This window comes from Myiozetetes cayanensis, unplaced genomic scaffold (assembly GCF_022539395.1).
Source record: "Myiozetetes cayanensis isolate MyiCay16 unplaced genomic scaffold, myiCay2020 scf1, whole genome shotgun sequence".
Taxonomy (NCBI): domain Eukaryota; kingdom Metazoa; phylum Chordata; class Aves; order Passeriformes; family Tyrannidae; genus Myiozetetes; species Myiozetetes cayanensis.
In genome coordinates this window covers 74,107,858-74,126,706 of record NW_026086604.1, presented here as the reverse complement: position 1 = coordinate 74,126,706, position 18,849 = coordinate 74,107,858, and the positions used below count along the sequence as shown (strand labels likewise).

At 37.0% G+C, this 18,849-nt stretch overlaps 1 protein-coding gene across 2 annotated transcripts in view; it reads left to right on the top strand.

Moving 5' to 3' along the window:
• The window catches only part of RETREG1 (reticulophagy regulator 1), a 63,051-nt gene that overhangs the window by 26,893 nt on the left and 17,309 nt on the right, over positions 1-18,849 (top strand). Inside the window, exon 1 of one of the 2 annotated variants that reach the window (XM_050317233.1) lies at positions 12,405-12,639. The exons of the other annotated variant lie outside the window; for it this stretch is intronic. Coding sequence (XP_050173190.1) covers positions 12,605-12,639 — 35 coding nt within the window. The 5' untranslated portion in view covers positions 12,405-12,604. Of the gene's footprint in view, positions 1-12,404; positions 12,640-18,849 lie in introns of those variants that run through there. 2 annotated transcript variants of the gene reach the window in all.

Here is an 18,849-nt window from a genome sequence, read left to right as displayed (position 1 = left end):
AAAGCGCATGATGGAAGTTATTTACAGGGGGCACAAGAACCTATAGTCATAATCTTTTTTTTTTAATGTTGCAGACGTCTGGGTGGTTGTAACACGTGAGGGTGTGCTTCCCAGTGCAACATCTGATTAGTCACTAATTTAGTAAGGAATGTCCTGGCACAGTTTTGTTGAAGCATGTGAGCCTATCAGCAGAATAACATATTATATTCTTTTACTCAACATACAGTTGAGTAAAACAGCTCAGCTGTTTTGAAACAAACATGATGGTATTTCTTCCCTGAATCTCCTTTTCTTCTTGTATTTCATAGTGGCAGAAGAAATGTTGCATGTTTACTTACTAAAATGTATTTCATTAAATTTTTTTAATTATTATTTCAAATATTTTAGAGTCTAAATAACACACAAGATCAGTTCTGTAAAGCTTTAAGTCATTAATTTTTACTCTGAGGAAAACAAAGTGACACATGCTCATTGTGTTCTGCATGTTCTGCACATTTCCACACTCCTTGACTACAGATGATCATACATATTAAGGATACCAATTCAATAGAAACTTTCAGAGATAAATATTTGCAGTAGCACAAAATCCTGAAAGTTCTCTCAAATCCACTTGCATGTTGTGGCCACAGTGCTTTATTACACGCACTTCCTTTCCCTAGCTTAGATTTGATATAAAAAGGATGATGATCTTTCAGAAATTCAGCCTGTTTTTCTGAGCGCTTGGATTGGTAGTACAGTTAATAGATCACTGATGTAGTTGTGGCCATTGAGGTTACTATAGGTCAGTTTATAGTGGGAGCTAATGCTTAAGAGAATTTCACAGTGAATATAAAAATATCCACTATCTGTGCTGGAACTATTCTGAGAAACGTACTCATAAGTGATCTGAAAAGGCAGTGAATAGTGGGATGGCCACGTACCAAATTATTCAAGAAAATGAAGCAAGGACCAACTATGAAGAATTTCAAAAGATCCTTACAGAATTATTTCACAGTGAAATAGCATTTGAAATTCAGTGTACATAACTGTAAAGTTATGCAGAAGTACCAGTACTAAATTCACATATAAAATAGTAGTGTGTGAAGGTGACTGAAACCACTCATGAATGAGGTGTGTTCTCAGAAAATCAGCATTGGTCAACAGACTAAATCTAGTGTTAAGTATCAGTAAAAAAGATGCAGGGCAAAACTAATCACAGCCACATGACACTTTTAAATCTGTTGTATGTTGAAATCCTGAATACTCTCTGTGGTTCTGTTCTGCTACCTCCCGGAAAGATGCAGAAGAAAAGTCCAGAGTAAAACAACAAGGTAGATCAACTATACAGAACTATTTCCATATAAAGAACAAGTAAATGGGGTGTGTTTTTTCAAAAGAGAAAAAGAATAATTAAGAGGAAATATATTGGAGCTCTCCAAGATACCATAAGGAACATGCCTTCTCTCTCACGCTATTGGAAAGAGGAGGCATCAAAATAGCAGGCTGAGAACAAATAAAAATAAGTAATTAAGCTTTAGAAATCCTTGACACATGATTGTTGTGAATGTAAGAACTATACGTGGATTAAAACACAAATCACAGGACAGTTTTTAAAGAAAATGAAGGCTATTACATTAAAGAAATTGAAGGCTATTACATAGAAAATTAAAAACCTGTGGGTTTGAAAGTCCCTGATTTGCAGATTGCTGGAGGATCTATTGTATTTTATGGAAGTGTCATTATGTATTTTCCCTTATTATTATTTTTTTTCTTAGGTATCCTGAGGAATTTGGTTTTGGCAGCCAACAGGGCACAGGGCTAGATGGGCCTTTGGCTGACCCAGTGTAGCTGTTCTTGTAAAAAGTGTTACAAGCATTGACTTTTTATTCATTTAAGTGACAAAGACTGAAATAAATATATGTGTTTATTTCTGCATTGTGTATAAATTGTATATAAATATTTAAGTCTGAGAAATCCCAGAAGGGCACATGAGATAGCTGTTGCCCAATTTTAGACTGAGTGTCTGTTGCTACCAACACATTCCACAGAAGTTGTGAGGTCAGTGTGTACCATAAGATCCTGCTTTTTTTTTTTTTGCATTTAGGCATGAGATCAGAGTAATAAAATCAATCAGAGCAGTAATACCTGAGGTTTGCATGCCTGATCCTTGAAAAAATACTGTTCTAAACATTTTTAAGAGCTTTTTGCTGAATATGTGTGGAGCTTTTCATAGAACACAAACTGAGATGTCTGAACAATTATTGTACAAAACTGTTCCCATTCTGAGTTCACTGTAAGCAAACAGTTTTCCTAGGATGTGTACCTTGACAACTTCTGTCCTAACTGGCTGGCTGAATTAGGTGGGTTTTTTTATTATCAAAGTCTCAAAATGTGGGAATTCAGCTGAAATCTCAATATGATGATAAACAGAAATAGAAAGAAGTTTCTAAAAAGGACAGTAAGTAGAATTTGTTGTTAAAGTTTCAAATACTTTGCTCAAACTCCTTCTAGGTGTATCTTGGAAAAACTTATTTCTTCAATCGGCAGTCAAACTCAAACCATACTGAAGAAGCTCTTTTTTTTTGTAAAGAATAATTTTAGCAGGTGGAAATTAGTCTTCTGGAGCTTTCTTTGACAGTCACTGGAATGAGATGAATTAAAATGCAGGTTACCTGAAAAGCAGTTCAAAAATTATGTAATTAAAGTACTCTGAATGTTTTCCAAGTAAATTATTTTGGGGATTTTGGGGGTTTTTTGTTGTTGTTGGTTTTGGTTTTCTCTGTTTGTTTTTTTTAATAAGAGAGACTCACTAGACTAAAGTAAGTCTGCGCAGAGTGTTATTTTTTTCAACCTTCTACTTCCCTTCTCTACAAGAACATCTCTAGGAACATCCAGGGAGTTGGGCTTAATGATCCTTATTCAAGATTCTGAAAGAAACAGCAAAAGCTGTGATAAAATATTGTGCATTTTACAGATTTAATAGATGTGTATGTATTTATATATAAGTAACTTCTAAATTGAAAGCTTAATTTTTCAGTCTTCTAGCAGCAAATTGGACTATTAAAATGTATTTTATACAGCTTAGCAAAAAAGATGCTTTAGAAGTCTTTAGATGTCCATTAAAAAAATGAGGGAAAAGAAAGTTTTAGTGGTGATAGGAGCTACTGTTGTGCCGTGCAAAACAATGTGGTACATACATGTGTTCTAAACTACCTTATGAAATGAATTGAATTTAATTAAAAATTATTAGTGAGGGAACGGGAAAAGGGAAATTTGTCTTTTATACTTTGGAACAAAAGCCTAGCTATCTGAAGTTAGTTTGGCTTCCAGCAGTTATGTCAACCCCTCAGCAAAATGTCATGCATACTATCATCTTCTCGAGGCAGGGTGAAGGTTATCAGGTGCTCAGCACTTCTGGCTGAGTGTTCTGGCAGCGCTCACCCGACCGGTTCAGGGGATTCCTCTAGATCACAAATCAACACGTGCCCTTGCTGACAAACAGGTTAAGCTGCAGGTCCTCATCGATCATTCCTCCTCTGAACCTTTCTTGACTTGTATTAGCCCAAGAGCCGTTTGACTCTCTAGATTTTTTTGGGAGATGGGTGTAATTGCAGGAGGGAGCTGACTTCTCTTTTGCAGTCTTGGTTGTCCCCTTGCCTTTTCTGTGGAGCTGTGTGGTGTTTCATTGGCCTCCCATATCTTTAAAATTTGCAGTTGTTTCTCAGAGGGGTGGATATTTAAAGAGCAGAATGGTTGTGGTTTGACAACTGTTCACTGTGGAGAAACTCTGTGAAGAAATTGGTTTATCCAGTCACTCCAGGATAAAGTTAGTTTTGTTTTAATCAGTACACTCGGAATTAACCATCTTATTTAGTTTGCACTTGTGTATGTGTATGAATTGCCATTGTGTGAAGCACACTGTTGCTTTGTATAATGTAGTTCTTGCTGCTGTTTGTCATTATTTCCTATCTTACCCTTCTATGTTGTTGTAAGTGATACTGTGTAGAAATATTTTATTGTTTTGATGTTAGCATTTAACAAGTTTATATGTCTGTTTTCTCTCTTGAGCTGGTAGAGCTATAATGTGAGATCAAAACCATGAACTGTGGTGATGGGCTTCTATATTTTCTTAATACTTTTTTTTTAAACAAGCTGGTTGATCAGCATACACAAATATGTGCCTTTTAAAGTGACACACACTCTGACATTTTTTTCCCTGATTTTAGTTCATAAATACTTTAAACTTTGGTTACATAAATCTACATGTTACTCTTTTCTTTATAATTTATCAAATTTGCTAACATGCTGTTACAGGTGTTGCAGTTGGAAAGTACTGGCATGTAGCATACAGATTACCAGTTGCTCCATCAGATAAAAATAAGGCCTTGAAACTGAGTCACATTAGTAACAATTTAATTATCTTTTTTTGTTACAGTTGCACAGTTTTAAAAATTACCACACTGAATAAAAGTGCTATTGAAAAAAACTCTTTATAAAGGGAGATAATACGATTGTAATTTTACCATCAGACATATTAAACACTGGAGACTTCATCTCTTGTTACACAGTAAATGAACTAATAGATAAGAAGTTCGTGTTAATAAGTTGATAAATTAACGGTATTATTTAGTCATCTGCCTTGCTTTCTTTATATAGGCATTGAAAAAGGCTGTGGACCTTAAGGAATCAAAATGAATCATACTTAGTGTGAAAACATTTGGCTAGCAATTCTGAATATTAATCAAAACTTTGGCTTTTTGTGCTGGGGCATAAGAATAGGATTAATATCAGTAAAAATGATTAATATATAACTGTGTGCTGTGCTTACATTGTAATGTAGTTGAAGTCCTACAGTTATTCATCCTTAAGCTTCTAAGGTGTAATTCGGGGCCAGTGACCTGGACTTCGATCTAGTTATGGCTTGCAATTGCACTAACCATTCTCTGGAGAGATTTTATTACATTGCACTGAAGAATAAATTATATGACTGTATGGAAAACTGGCTCATATCCTCTTGTTCATAGGACGATTGTAGCAGTGAAATAATGGTGGGTTGTCTTAGCAAACTGTGAGCGTAGCAGCAGAATCTCTTAAAAATAGGCACTATCAGTATGTGGTCGGAATGTTCTAATTATCTTAGAAATTCTGTGTAGCTGAGTGATACTTATCTTCTTAATTGAATTACGTATAGACTTGTCTTCTAAGTATACTCATATAGAAAACATTACAAACTTCTCAGGTTTGTGCTTTAACTCTTTGTATCAGTACTTTTGGAAACTATTTTCAAGTCTGCATGCATTTTTTAACCAATTTTTTCAAAGGAATTTAATTTCATTGTGTAGCTATCTTACTGTTTGGTCTGCCTTTCATATAGTTCATTTTTTTCAGTAAGAAAAGAAACTAATTACTGAGAAAAACCAGATTCAGATTGCTACAACCAAAGGAGACAGGGAGATGGGCAGGTTTCAGAATCTTCAGTAGCATATGTACCTAGGAAAAACCCCTGCATTTTAATGTGACTTGCCTGAATTACAGATCATGATTATAGATGAACAAGTACATACGTACTTTTGTAGGTCTTAGTGTAAATAATTTCATGAAAATGTATATAAAGGGTTTCTTGAAAATTTGGGAAAAGTATTTAGTTATCTTTAGAAATTACTCAGATCATTACTAGGTGGGTTGAGGTTTTTCGTTTGGTCCTTTTTTTTTTTCCTCCAAATATTTGTTTCTTTTATAGCTGTTAAACAAGATCCCATGGCCAAAAAGTCCCAGAGCAGTTGAGATTTTCACCCCTAGTGGTAAGATCTACCTTCCTGTCTCCAGCTCTTCTCTGTTTGTGACACAAATCCAGCATGATCTGTCATATTTGTATAGAGGAAGATTTGCTATCTTCATGTTACTAAAATGTAATATTTTGCTTTTTAAACTGCAGTTGAAGTGTCTCTTACTCCCTTTAACTCCTCTTTCTGCTTGTGTTTGAAACTCAGAAATACTCTCATGCATCGTGGAGCATTATTATGCGTGCTTTGTGATGAAACGCTAAAACCTCACAATGACAACTCATTTTTGCTGATACAAATCAGGTTTTGGTGTCTGTTGATAGTGTGTTTGCTTTCATACTCAATTTTTTATGATTCTTTAAAAGTACGTATTCATGTGCTGTGTTCTGCCCAGTAAGTATTTCTTGCATGTGGTTGTTTAGCTTTTTGAATGCTGCATTACTTTTTTTATATCAAAACTGAATGCTGTTTTGTTTGTGTTTTTTTCCTGAATATGCAACTCGTAATTTAAAAAATGTTTTAACAGTTAGTTATTTCATCCAGGTAAAAATAAGAATCCTGTATAATATGCAGAATTCCATGAAGAGAGAAAGAAAGCACTTTTTTTGTTTACTTTTATTGGTCATTGACTGTTGAAGGATTTTACTTAATTTTTTTTACAATCCTGATCCTAAGTACAGCTAAATATCAAACTACCTTTTGTGCGTAATAGGTGTCTTCAGCTTTTTTAGCACACTGCTTCCCAGGTTGTGGTTACACCTGATATAATACCCTAGCAAGTAATTGAACACATTCAGTAGGTCCATTTTCATAATTTGTCATTTACACTTGTAAGAAAGGCTTCCTCTCTTATAAACAAGGCTCCTGTGTATATCTTATAGTCTATGGGGAGATCTCGAAGTTAAGGAAATATAATAAACCTTTTCAATTTGAAGTGAGCTTTACATAGAAGGAATCCAGATAGGTGTCATTCAGCAAATTTGGATGTTGAAAACATGGGAAAATTGGTCATGCCCTTCAAATGGATGAATCCCAGAATCACAGAATATGCTGAGTTGGAAGGGACCCACAAGGATCATCGAGTCCAACTCTTAGCGCTGCATGGGACCATCCCCAAAAATCACACCATACGCCTGAGAGCATCATCCAAAAGCCTCTTGAACTCTTGTCAGGCTTGGTGCTGTGACCACTTCCCTGGGGAGCCTGTTCCAGTGCCCAACCACCCTCTGGGTGAGGAACCGTTCTCTAATATCCAACCTAATCCTACCCTGACACAAGTTCAGGCCATTCCCTTGGGTCCTGTCACTGGTCACCAGAGAGAAGGGACCAGTGCCTGCCCCTCCTTCCCATCACAAGGAAGTTGTAACTGCAGTGAAGTCTCCCCTCAGTCTCCTCCAGGCCGAACAGACCAAGTGCCCTCAGCCACTCCTCATGTGGATTCCCCTCATGGCCCTTCACCGTCTCCATTGCCCTTCTCTGGACACTCTCTAACAGCTTAATATCTTTCTTATATTGTGGTGCCCAAAATGGCACACAAGGTGAGGCCACACCAGTGCAGAGCAGAGTGAGACAATCCCTTCCTCCAGTGATTGGTGATGCTTTGCCTGGTGCCCACCAGGACACAGTTGGCCCTCCTGGCTGCCAGGGCACTGCTGATTCATTTTCAACTTGACACAGATCAGGACCCCCAGCTCCCTTTCCACAACACTGCTTTCTACCACCTCATTCCCCAGTCTGTACAAACATCTGGAGTTGCACCCCCAGGTGCAGAATCCAGCACTTTCCCTTGTTGAACTTCATATGGTTGATGATTGCCCCGCCCTCTCATTTGTTGAGATCTCTCTACAGAGCCTCCTTGTTGAAGAGCACAGGGCCTAAGATGGAGCGCTGTGGAATCCCACTAGTGACAGGTCTCCAGTCTCATGTTTCCCCCATTCACAGAGGGTACTCTGTGCTCGACCTGCGAGCCAATTACAGTAGTGTGTGTGCTTATAAATGGCATACTTCATGTATGTTATTTGTATGATTTTTTTTTTTCAGGAGCGTTAAAGGGGATTTCAAATTAGTTTTCATCCTAAACATGCCTTTGACAGTGATGGTAATTTTTAAACCCATGCTGTTGCTGAAAATAACATCAGCATAAACAATCTACAAGCTAAATTACATGTTCTTTTTGGAGTGTGATTTTTTTTTTTTTTTTTGCTATCAGTTGAGGATATTTAGGGTGTCTTAGGGTGTACAGCAGGGTGTTCATTATTTTTTCATCCACATTATTAGAAGTGAGTCTTGTTCACAGCTGAATAATTAGAACAGGGTTATACATTCAAAGCACCATCTTACTCTCTTTTTAGATGAGGAGAGACATAGAAAGCAGTAGTGATTGTTAATAGTTTTGGCCTGGTTGACCAGCTAAAGTGTGCCACAGGCTGACTAATTAAAATCTTTGAAAGCTTGCAGCCTGGGTGAGACACATCATCTGCCATGCAATACCAGATGAACTCCTTGCACTCCATGTGGAAAACACTCTGCCTTTCACCTACCTCCTAAAACCCTGGAGCATCTTCAGTATCTATCTGAGTGTATACGGCAGTGCATGTGACACTAAATCCAATCCTCTCAACTATTCAGTAAGGCTGCTTCCTTGTCTCTGGTAAGAACATAGCTTTTATTTCCCTTCTTTCACTGGAGACTTCTGCAGTCTTTGGTGCCTGCCTGTAAAAGGAAAATTTCACACAAATGTCCATACTCTTTGGGGAATATATGTTAGTCCAAATCTGTACTTGGCAAGAGCAAAAGTGGTAAGATTCCCTGATAAAGCAATATGTCAGACTGGCATGTGATCTGCATGCCAGCACATCTTTTGGGATGTCTTAATACCTGGCAGTAAAGAGCCGTTACTCAACAGCTCTCAAGCAAGTTTTCAGAAAGGTCTAGAAGAAGTCTGCTTAAGTGAAAACAGGGCCATGAAGATTAACAGAAGAAGCATTGATTCTTTAGATTATCCAAATAACATAAGGAAGACAAGGTGCTCTGGAAAGCTGTATGTAAAAATAACAACAGCCAACAAAGCATGAGGAACAACTCACAAAAAGAGTCAAAATGTGTAAATAATAGTATGCTCACACTGGGAGTAACTGCGTACATTCCTGGTCTCTTCCACCTTAAATTGGTTATAGTAAAAATAGGAAGAGTTTGCAAAAAAAAAGTCAGGATATTTGAGGACATGCAAGAGCTTGCATGTATGAAACAGGTGAGCAAAATAGGGCTTTTAAAGCTGAATGAGCTGACCAAGAGCAGGACACTGTCAATGGAATCTTCTTCCTCTTGATTATAAAGTCAGGGGTTTTCATGTTAATTTCAGAAGAAAGAAGGCTGGGGAGAGGAACTCATGGTAAGGTGGAAGAGGTTATTCTTTCTGTTAAGGAACCAACGGAGTCAAGGGGAGGGAAAATTTCAGAAAGTGCTGCATATGAGAAGTGAGAGAGACATAGCAAGCCTGGAAGATAGCAGCTCAGGCAAAGAGGTCGCTGAGAGGAGCACAGATTAATCATGTGAATTGGGGCCTCAGAGGAGGCAACAAAGAACTTAGAAGGGAGAGAGAGGACTGACTGAAGTCCACTGCAGTTCAGAATGCAGTGCTCAGCTGCAGCTAAGCAAGGAAGTAAGAACGTCCTTGAAAAACATCATGGGTAGGGAAAGAGCTTTTCCTTCCTCAGTTCTGTCACTTCTAGTGACTTTGAGTTTTCCATATTGAAAAAGTTTAAAACTGATTTTTATCAATGCTAAAAATGGTGAGCTCTTTTCTAAGCAGCTTCACCTTTTAGTTTTGCAAAGAATATGATAATGGTCTCCAAAAGTGATAATTTGCTGTGAAGAGCTACAGAGTTAACTGTCATCTACCTGTTACAGTATAAGACTTCTTAGAAACCAGTTGAAGTGGCTAGATCAGAGCAAACAAAATTGTGTGGGGTTTGGTGGTTTTTGTTTGGTTGGTTGGTTTTGTTTTGTTGTTGGTTTTTTTGTTTTGTTTTGGGCTTTTTTGGTGTTCTTTTTGTTTGTTTCCAAGCAGTATGCATTTAACCTGCAGATATCCTTGCTACAAGATCTTATAGGTGTTATCACAGGACAGAAATCCACCCAGAGCTAAAAAAATAGGCATCACTGCTGGTTCAAAACTCCACAAGTTGGGAGTCTGGAAGGTTATCTGGAAGGCAGCAATGCATTATTCCCTTGGCTCTGCTTTTGGACACAGGAGGAGATGCCAGAAACCCTTTGGCCTGATTCAGTACAGTATGTTTGTTCACCTCCTACTGTTCCACCCAGGTGTTCTTGGAGAGGTCATTCCATCTCATGCAGCTGTGAAATAGTCTGGAGCCCGATCTGCTGGAAAACTCCAAATGGGCCAATACAAGCTCTAATTCCCTTGGGTGCAGAAGAATTCAAAATGATTAAAAAAAATGAGATTAATTTTTTAGATAATCTTCTTTGTGTTACTGGGAAAAATACTTCAGTGTGATTGCAGTTCTGCTAATTAGGCGTTCAAACTGTTCTGAAGTCTGATTTGCAAAAGTGATGAGCATTGATGCCAGTAGAAATTAGTCTTTGAGTATTGAAGTTTTAGAAAGCATTTTATAAATACTTTACTTCCAAGCAAACAGGTCCTTGACATTTTAGATAGGTACTCATTTAGCAGACAGTTTTGAACCTAATCTTTCCAGGTCTTTCTTGCGAATAAGTAAATAAGGTGATATTATCCTCCTTATCTCACTGAGGGCTGGGAAGAGTTCTAAGGAATTGTAAAAGTAAACAGTGAACCATTTTCCTGCTGTGTACAGAGTGTGACAGAGAAATGAACAGTCCAGAGCTGTACTTGAAGAGTTTGGAGTTCATCAGGTTCCAAGACTGACATACAGGGACAGACATGATACTGAAAGCTTTTCAGCCTCTGAGTGTGATCATCAAATGCATTAAAGTTAAATATTCTGTAAAAGGCATTTTACGTAGTAAATATATGTGGGTGTGTAAGAGTATATTGCAATGTATATTAAACAAAAACAACCCAAGTTGCACAAGGGGTTTAATTTTGTTTGCTATCATTTTTGATGCCACATTTAAATTTTGAATGATGCTTTTATGTGTTTGCAGATTTCAGTTATTTCTTTTCCTTCTTTTCCCAACTGGAAGACTTCAGAACTTTGATCTGAACATGAAGCTGTCATATAAAATCATTTTATTAATTAAGATTTTTGAAATAAGAGGCTGTGTTGTTTAAGGGTAAGCTTGAAGAAAATTCAGCTCTTACTCATTTCAGCTATAACTATCAGAATTAGAAAAAGGAAAGAAAAAGAGGACTGTATTGGAATATGCAGGTATTGGTGATCATGGAAGGTCTCAGTTGTACGGCAGGAATGAATACTTACATATATATTGCATTGTATGATTTAGACAGAGGGCTTTGTTCCTGTTCTTTTTTTAGATCTTACTTTTGAAAAAATTTATATTAAAAAAAGGAAGAAAGGGTAGAATCCTTTATAGTTTTGAAAGTTAAGCAGCTTTACAGAAATGATATATTATTCACAATGCACCAAATCAAAGATATATGGCATAACTTTTTTTCCAGCTTTGCATATTTCTTTTAAATTTATTTTTAATATGTGACATCCCCAGGACAATTTCTACGGTCTCATGACAAAGAAGCAGGTGTAAATCTTGCTGGATTCCTTCCTGGAAATAAAGATTTCTATGTGAAGATCTCTGGATGTAATATTTATTTGAAAATATATTAAGAACAACAGGTCAACCTGTTTTAATGAGAGAAGGAAGCAGTGCTGAGTAATGTGCTGAACAACGTACATATGAGATCGTTGGAGTCTTGGACTGTGTGACAGATTTCACAAGCACAGATAAGGTTGCTAGGGTGTTGAAAATTAATAGAGATGTAGCTGGAGTGACAGAATCCCTGTCATGCATGCAGCAAAACGCCAGAGGAGAAAATCCGTATGTCAATTCACCTTAGGTTGTTCACAGAAGTAATCAAAGTATTTTGGCAGAAAATCTCCTCCTGTCAGCATACTTTCATTTTTGAGGACTCTTGCAGCACAATTTGCTGGTATCCCTATGATAGCTAAGACTGCTTGTGGCAGATGAGCTTGGAATCAGAATTTAAAACCAATGCAATTAATCATTATTGAAAACTTATCTTCCTATTCCTTATTTTTAAAAATTACCAGTTATGGATTTTTCTAATCTGTGAATTTAGTCATTAAAGAATAATTTTGCTGCTTCTGACAGCTTGTGACTGACACTTTGTGGGGAGGAAAAAAAAGATTTTTTTATACTTCAGAGTAAGCTTTTTGTTCTCATATTTTTAAGCCTGTCACTTTAAAAAGTTCGTGTCATTAAGCTTCCTATCATTTTGGCTGCTGCTTACTTACAACTGAGAAAAGTGGCAGATGTTGAGGAAGATTTCCAGTGGAAGCAGAAAAATAAAATGTACTAACTGGGTGGTGATTCTCCCTCACATGACCAGAAGGAAAACAAACTGTTTGGCTTTTGGCTGTGCTTGCTACTAAACACCCTGTCATAGTGTGTGAGGTGAGTCACGACTTGTTTATTTATAGCTGTGGCCAATCAAAGCTGACCGCTCTGAACTTCATTCAAGACCAGCAGGCACTTAGGATGTCTTGTAAACATTTGCTCTCTGAGCAAGGAGCATTCTTCCTGGCAGCGAGCAGGACAGGTGCCCAGGTGGTGGCTCCTAAAACACAAAACAGACTAGAAGATCGTGGCCTGGATTAACTAGATTGGTAGAAAGAGAGAGAGAATTCCTTTTTACGTCTGAAATGCCAGACAGTGAGGATCTGGGACAAGATGACAGGTACTGTACATTGCTTGTGATGTTCTCGTGCAGAGCAGTAAGGACTGAGGCTTCATGTAATTAATGTGTGTGTGCTCCCGAGTGCTCAGCCTGAGATTAGTTTTCTCTGCACTGTAAAAGATCATCTGCTTCTTGAGGGTTTTGCCTCTAAAGCTAACATAAGGCTTCTTAGGAGAAAAATAAGAGTCTTAATGTCTGCATAGAGGTTAAATTGTATAGCTCTTAGGTATTTCTTAAACTAAAGCTGAAGGGAAGAAAATACTGTGTGGTTCCTAGCTAGTCACTTTTCGCAACCATGGGGCAACTTACAAGCCTCAAAATGTCAGGCACAGAAATAGTTTAGTTGGAGCCATGCTACTGACAGAACTGTAACTCATTTCTGTGAGAAACGGTGCTGTGTCCCTTTGAGGTGTGCCTGTCTTTCTGAAGTTTAGCTTTTAACTTAACTAGCTTTATAAAACCAATGGTCAGAACAAGAAAAAAGCAGTTGGATCTAAAACTTGATAGCAATTTAACAAATACTATTTTCTCAAATATGATCCAGCACATTCCTATGAAATAAATGCGTGAAACAAATTTAGCTAAACAGATTTTAAAATAGGTATTTTAAAAGTTGATGTTATTGATGTTTGGCTATGACAGAGTTTATAATCTCTGTCTTAAAGTCCACATGGTCTTTCCATAGTCTGGATTCTAATAAAAGTGTTGGCTCTAAAATGGTTTTAATGAAATGCTTGATATTCCAAAAAAACTATTTTTGTCATGTATGTAAAAATAGAATTTATTCAGAAGTTACTTAACAAAATCCCAGAATACAGAGGCAAATTTAAGGAATTACAAGGATCGAAAGTGAGCATTTCATAATGGCTTTGGATTTGGTTTCTTCTAGTTACATTTGAACATTTATGTGGATGTTTTTCTAGTATGTGTGTCAATGTGAGATGAAATACAGGAAACACCTCTGGTTGTCACGGCCACCTAACTGGGTGAGTGTGGGTGAATGGATCCCCAGGGGTGTAATTGTGTCTCTGCAGGGGTGGAGACACCTACGCATTTCCGTTTGCAGGGGTATCTAACTTGTGCCCTATATATGATATATTAAAATTAATTGTAGTGGCAGGTAGCATTTTTTCTTTTCTTTTGAGGAAATGTTGAACTCGTTACTGATAATCATCAAACGACATCTCCAGTTTGTTCAACTGAGTATCTTTCAATAAAAGAATCAGGAATATGTGTGACACATTTAAAAAAGGAGGTTTTAGCTTTGCAATAATATCTAACTTATTTTGTTCACAATTCTTTCTTTCTAAAGGCTTGTAGCAAGCTTTGGCAGTTAAACAGAAGTAAAACTAGGCCTGAAAATCAAAGACCTCTTTTTCTCTCAAAGTTGTTGGGGCTTTTGTTTTGTTTTTGAAACAAAAAGGATGAACTTTTCTAGAGCAGTAACTGAAAAAGAATGATAACAGGGCCTGCTCTGCCCATTTATAATTTTTGAAGCTACCATTAAATTAATTGACCCTGATCCCATTCCCTCATCCTTTTGTGTCTTTGCTAATGAGCAAAAAGGTTTGAGAAAATAGTTTAATCAGAAAGTTCCGATTTTTCTTCTGAAATTAAATTACCTTTTTGTCTTGGTCATAACAAATAGGATATAACCAGAGAACATTCCTACAGAAGTGCTAATGAGATTTAGTGGAAGTCAGCATTTTTTGGTCCAAGTTAAACAGGAGGGAATAGAAGGAGGAGCTATGGGAACTCTACTGGAACAATATAGGAACTGTACTGGAGCAATTAATCTTAGAATTGCAAAAGAAGAAATAGTAATGTAAATGTACAGATAACGGGATAATTTCAAGGGCACACTGAATCAAAGCTTCAGCTTTATATATTGTAAAAAGGACAGCAGTGGTATTTTTGTAGAAGATGCAAAATGAGCTTTCTTCCCTGATTTGTTTCAGCACATTGCACTACTTGTAGCTCCTTCTCAGATGCAAGTACTTCTTACATGCTCTCTCCTCTTGAGTTCACGTCCTACTTCAGAAAATATGTAGTATTGTGTCACAGGTGTATTTCATGAACATAGTTACATCAGAGTTAAATATGTGGCATTGGTCAATAGTCTGTTAGTCATACTGTGAATTTAAGTGAACAATAAGCAAGGAAACAGCGGCACAAATACTTCCTAGTAAGGCTAGTAAAAAAGCTAAGGATGGCGAAGATTAGGTACCCACTCATATCTTCTGTTTTGTTTTGTCATATGATCCTGGGTGGTAACAGATGAAGAGCAGTGAGGAAATACATGGCCAAAGGTAGAGGACTGAAAACAATTTAGCATAAGGAGGTATTTTCTCCCAGTAATTCTTTATCTTCAGGTCCCCGATAGTTTTAGTGCAAGATGCTATAATGTATCTTTTAAAAAAAATGACAGCTCATGAGGAATATAATGATGGTCAAGAATGTATACAAGGTACTTTGAATAGTCAGTCTTCTGAAGTGGTGTTAGCAGATGGCTTTAGGTGCTTCAGAGAGATACCAGCATCATAACAACGTCTGTTGCTCTAATTGCCCTCACCTGCCTATTATTGAAAAGGATAGTGCACTAAACTGTTAGCCAGAACCTTTTATGACTTGAATTAAAGTGAGAGAGAAAGCAACATTCTTTTGGACCAGTTGATTTTGAACTACAGTTTTATAGTGCATGACCTTTCCCAGCATCTTCTTGGGCTTAGAAAAATGAAGATCCAGTTTAAAATCAAATCTGCATGTTATTTAATTACTGAAAGCATGTTGATTTGTAATTATAGAATAATATTTGCTTCTTCTGATAGTATTAGTTAATAAAATCTAAAGTATTTTATTTTCTTTTGTGATTGAATTCTCTGCACAAATGTAGGGAACAAGTTGTTACTTCATGCCAGGAACTCTCAGTAATACAGTAATGCAACAGAGTAAGTAATAACCTACTCCAACAGAGTACATTAAAACCTCTTGAAAAGAGTCAAAATGAGGTTTTGCACAGAAAGTGTTAAAGCCATCTTGTGATGTTACAGAGAAAGTAGTTTTTATGGTTTTACACATTGGCACTTGAAAATCCAGTTTTCCTTTTTTGTGCAGCTGCCCTGCAACTCAGAGAATGCTCAGCTCATCTTTCCTAGCTGCTTGACTTTGAAAGGCCTTGAACTTGAAGTATCCCAGGTGAAGAATGAGGAGGCTGTGAAGGACGAAAATTAATTGACTTCGTGAAACATGGTTAACGGAGTTGTCTTTGCAGCAGAAAAATAAATCTGAAAGAATTGCTTCCAACAGCTGCACAAATCTGTTTAAACTTCTGCAAATGGAACTTTATACTCCTGTTGATTAGTCAGGCATTTCCTTACTTTTCTGAACAAAAATAATACAATAAAAATGTCTCTTTTATGTAACCAGTTTCTGTTACAAGCGGGAAGCTGACCAAGAAGATCCCAGTACTTGTACTGTCTTGGTAAAAAGACAACAGCACATAGTAATAGCACTATAGTCTTTGCTAAACAGAAAGCAAGTCTATAATAGTATTTACATGGCAGTGAAACACTCAGTTTTCATGCAGAGAGATGCTTTAAAAATTGACTGAATCATGAGTTTGGACTAATAGCACTTGACTATCAGATCTCATTTTGAATGACCTCAAACTGCAGTAGTAGCTGGTGTTCTTCTCAGGGGAGCTGGACAGGAGTAGTGTGGGTCAAAGGAGGAGTTTCCCATGAGAGGTGGCCTACCAGTTTGCTTACGAGAGTCTCTCTAGAGGAGCTGGACAATTAAATGCCCCAAATTTAGTTGAAGTATATTTTGCTTGTTTTAGCAGGCTGTTCAGCAAAAAGTGACAATATTTAGTACTCTCTGCTATGTTGAGGAACTTGTGTACCAGAATTGCCTTCAAAAAAGCTGAAATTACCCAGTTTGAATTTGATCAGCTAAAGAAAGACAGTACAGCTCCTTATTAACACTTATAAGATGATTGATGTTACACCTGAGTAGAAGAGATGAACACATTCCCTTCAAAATAAAGTCGTGGTAGTAATGGGGGTTTTTTTGTTTGTTGTGGGTTTTTTGGGGTTTTGGTTTTTTTGGGGTTTTTTAAGCAATCTGTTGGAAAAGATGAGTTCCCCTATCTCTCTGCAGAACACTTCAGTGGATTTTTATAAGAATAGGATTGCTTTCATTTTCAGAAAAGTTTGTTCCTGACTGGTAATATAAGTGTAGAACCACTTTCATTGATAGGATTGCTGATTGTTTAGCAGCATACCAGTGGTAAAATGTTCCCATGTCAGCTGAAGAGAAGAAAATACCATTATGACTTATTTTAACACACTGTGCAAGAAGTGTGAAGAGTCAGGGATGAAAGGTTGCTTATATTATGTGTTGTTAAACGTCACATGTCCTGACTGGTCTACTGTGCAGGTCGTTGAAAAAGGCACATCCAGCCTCATCAAAAGCTGACGACTTAAACATATTTCTTGTACAGTAATATTACCAAAAAAAATTCTTCATAGTCAGGAAATACAAAGGACATGCATGTTACTAAAAACTGTGAAATAACATCTTCTTTCAGCTTTTTATTCTACATCTTCCCCTGAAAAAAAAACAGTAACAGTGAATTGGACTGACTCAGTGTTAATAAAAAGCATAAAACTGAAGTGTTGGATGATGAAGTCAGGAGAAAATACTTTAAAAGCTTGAGAAGCAATGTTGCACAGTATTAACAATTTAGTTCTTGCAAATAATGTATTTGAACTACAGGAGGTATGATAATTAAAAGAGATTTCTTAACTGGGAAATGTTGTTAGCTGCTCTTTGAGGTTGATACTAAATTCTCCAGCTTCAATTTAAAAACAATATCTGTCTGTATATCTTAGAGATTCCAAGTGTGTCCAACCCTCAATGCTGAAGAGTTGGTCAATTGTGATCAGTTAAAGGATGTTTGCCACATACTACACAGTGGTGAGCCTAAACCTGTACAGCACCTACAGATTAGCAGTGGGAAATGAAGTGCATATGGATATCTACAAGCTGGAGAGATTTCTATTAGAAAAGCTTGATACAGTTTGTAGCAAGAAGGTTGTAGATGAAGATTCTTCCTGAAGTCTGAGAACAGTATATTTGTGGATGCTTCCTGTATTGCTTTTTCTTTCAGTGACACAGCATCCTTTTGTAAAAGTCTTTGAAGCAAGCAGGATTTTACATGGTACCCCAGTGATTCATTTAAATTGCAGGTCTTGTTGACTAGGTCATAGCCACATGACACAAATATAATTATTTTAGTATATTTAACGATTGCATAGGATCCAAAAGTGGCACAGGATAGAGCACGGTTCTCCATAATCACCTTTAAAATTAGCCACGTATGTCATTAAGATGCTATGCTGTGAGTTCAGTGGTGCTGGCCATTCTGTCTTTCCACGTAGTGCATATAACATCCACAAATCTGTTACATTGTGTTTCAATAAGGCTAATCAATAGTGCATTGTTTTCTACTACACAATTCAATAGTAGATTTTAGACAGTTTGCTATTTGCACTGTAATACACTCAACTGTAAAATGTGCTATTTTATATTTTGGAGAGGGTAACTGCATCATTATGATCACTTCCTTCTGCAGTGAGGTGATTTCTTTCCTCATAGCAGAGACCTGTGAAAACTCTGAAAAGGTAAACCCGCTTGATTGGGTTTTGCTAACAGTTTACACTTTGGATTTCATTTGGTTAAATTCCATACTGAACTCCTGGTTGCCTGTTTGTCCTTAAATGTCCAATTCCCTTAAGTTACACCATTCTGTCAGTTCTAGATACACTTTTTAAAAAGCTACAAAATAACCATATTGCCTATTATTAGATTTATATATCTTTGGGAATGTAACTTTCAGCTGCTCCGCCTTGACTAATACATTCTAAGTTACCCTTAAAATTACAGTCTGTACAGGCTTCAAGCATGTGTGGTTACAGTTGGGAAATCAAGAGGGTTTAGAAGCTCTATAATTACTAACTCTGTGTTTATGTAGGTGCAGTCCTTCAGCTCCACCACATCATGGTGTACTCTGTCACTGCTGCAGTTCTGAGCAGCACATCGACAGGAAGATACATATAAAACTGTATACACATATTAAAAAAAATCCAGCACATCACGAAAAGATCTTTAAACCAGTAACATGAGATCTGCTGACCTTTCTGAGAGAAA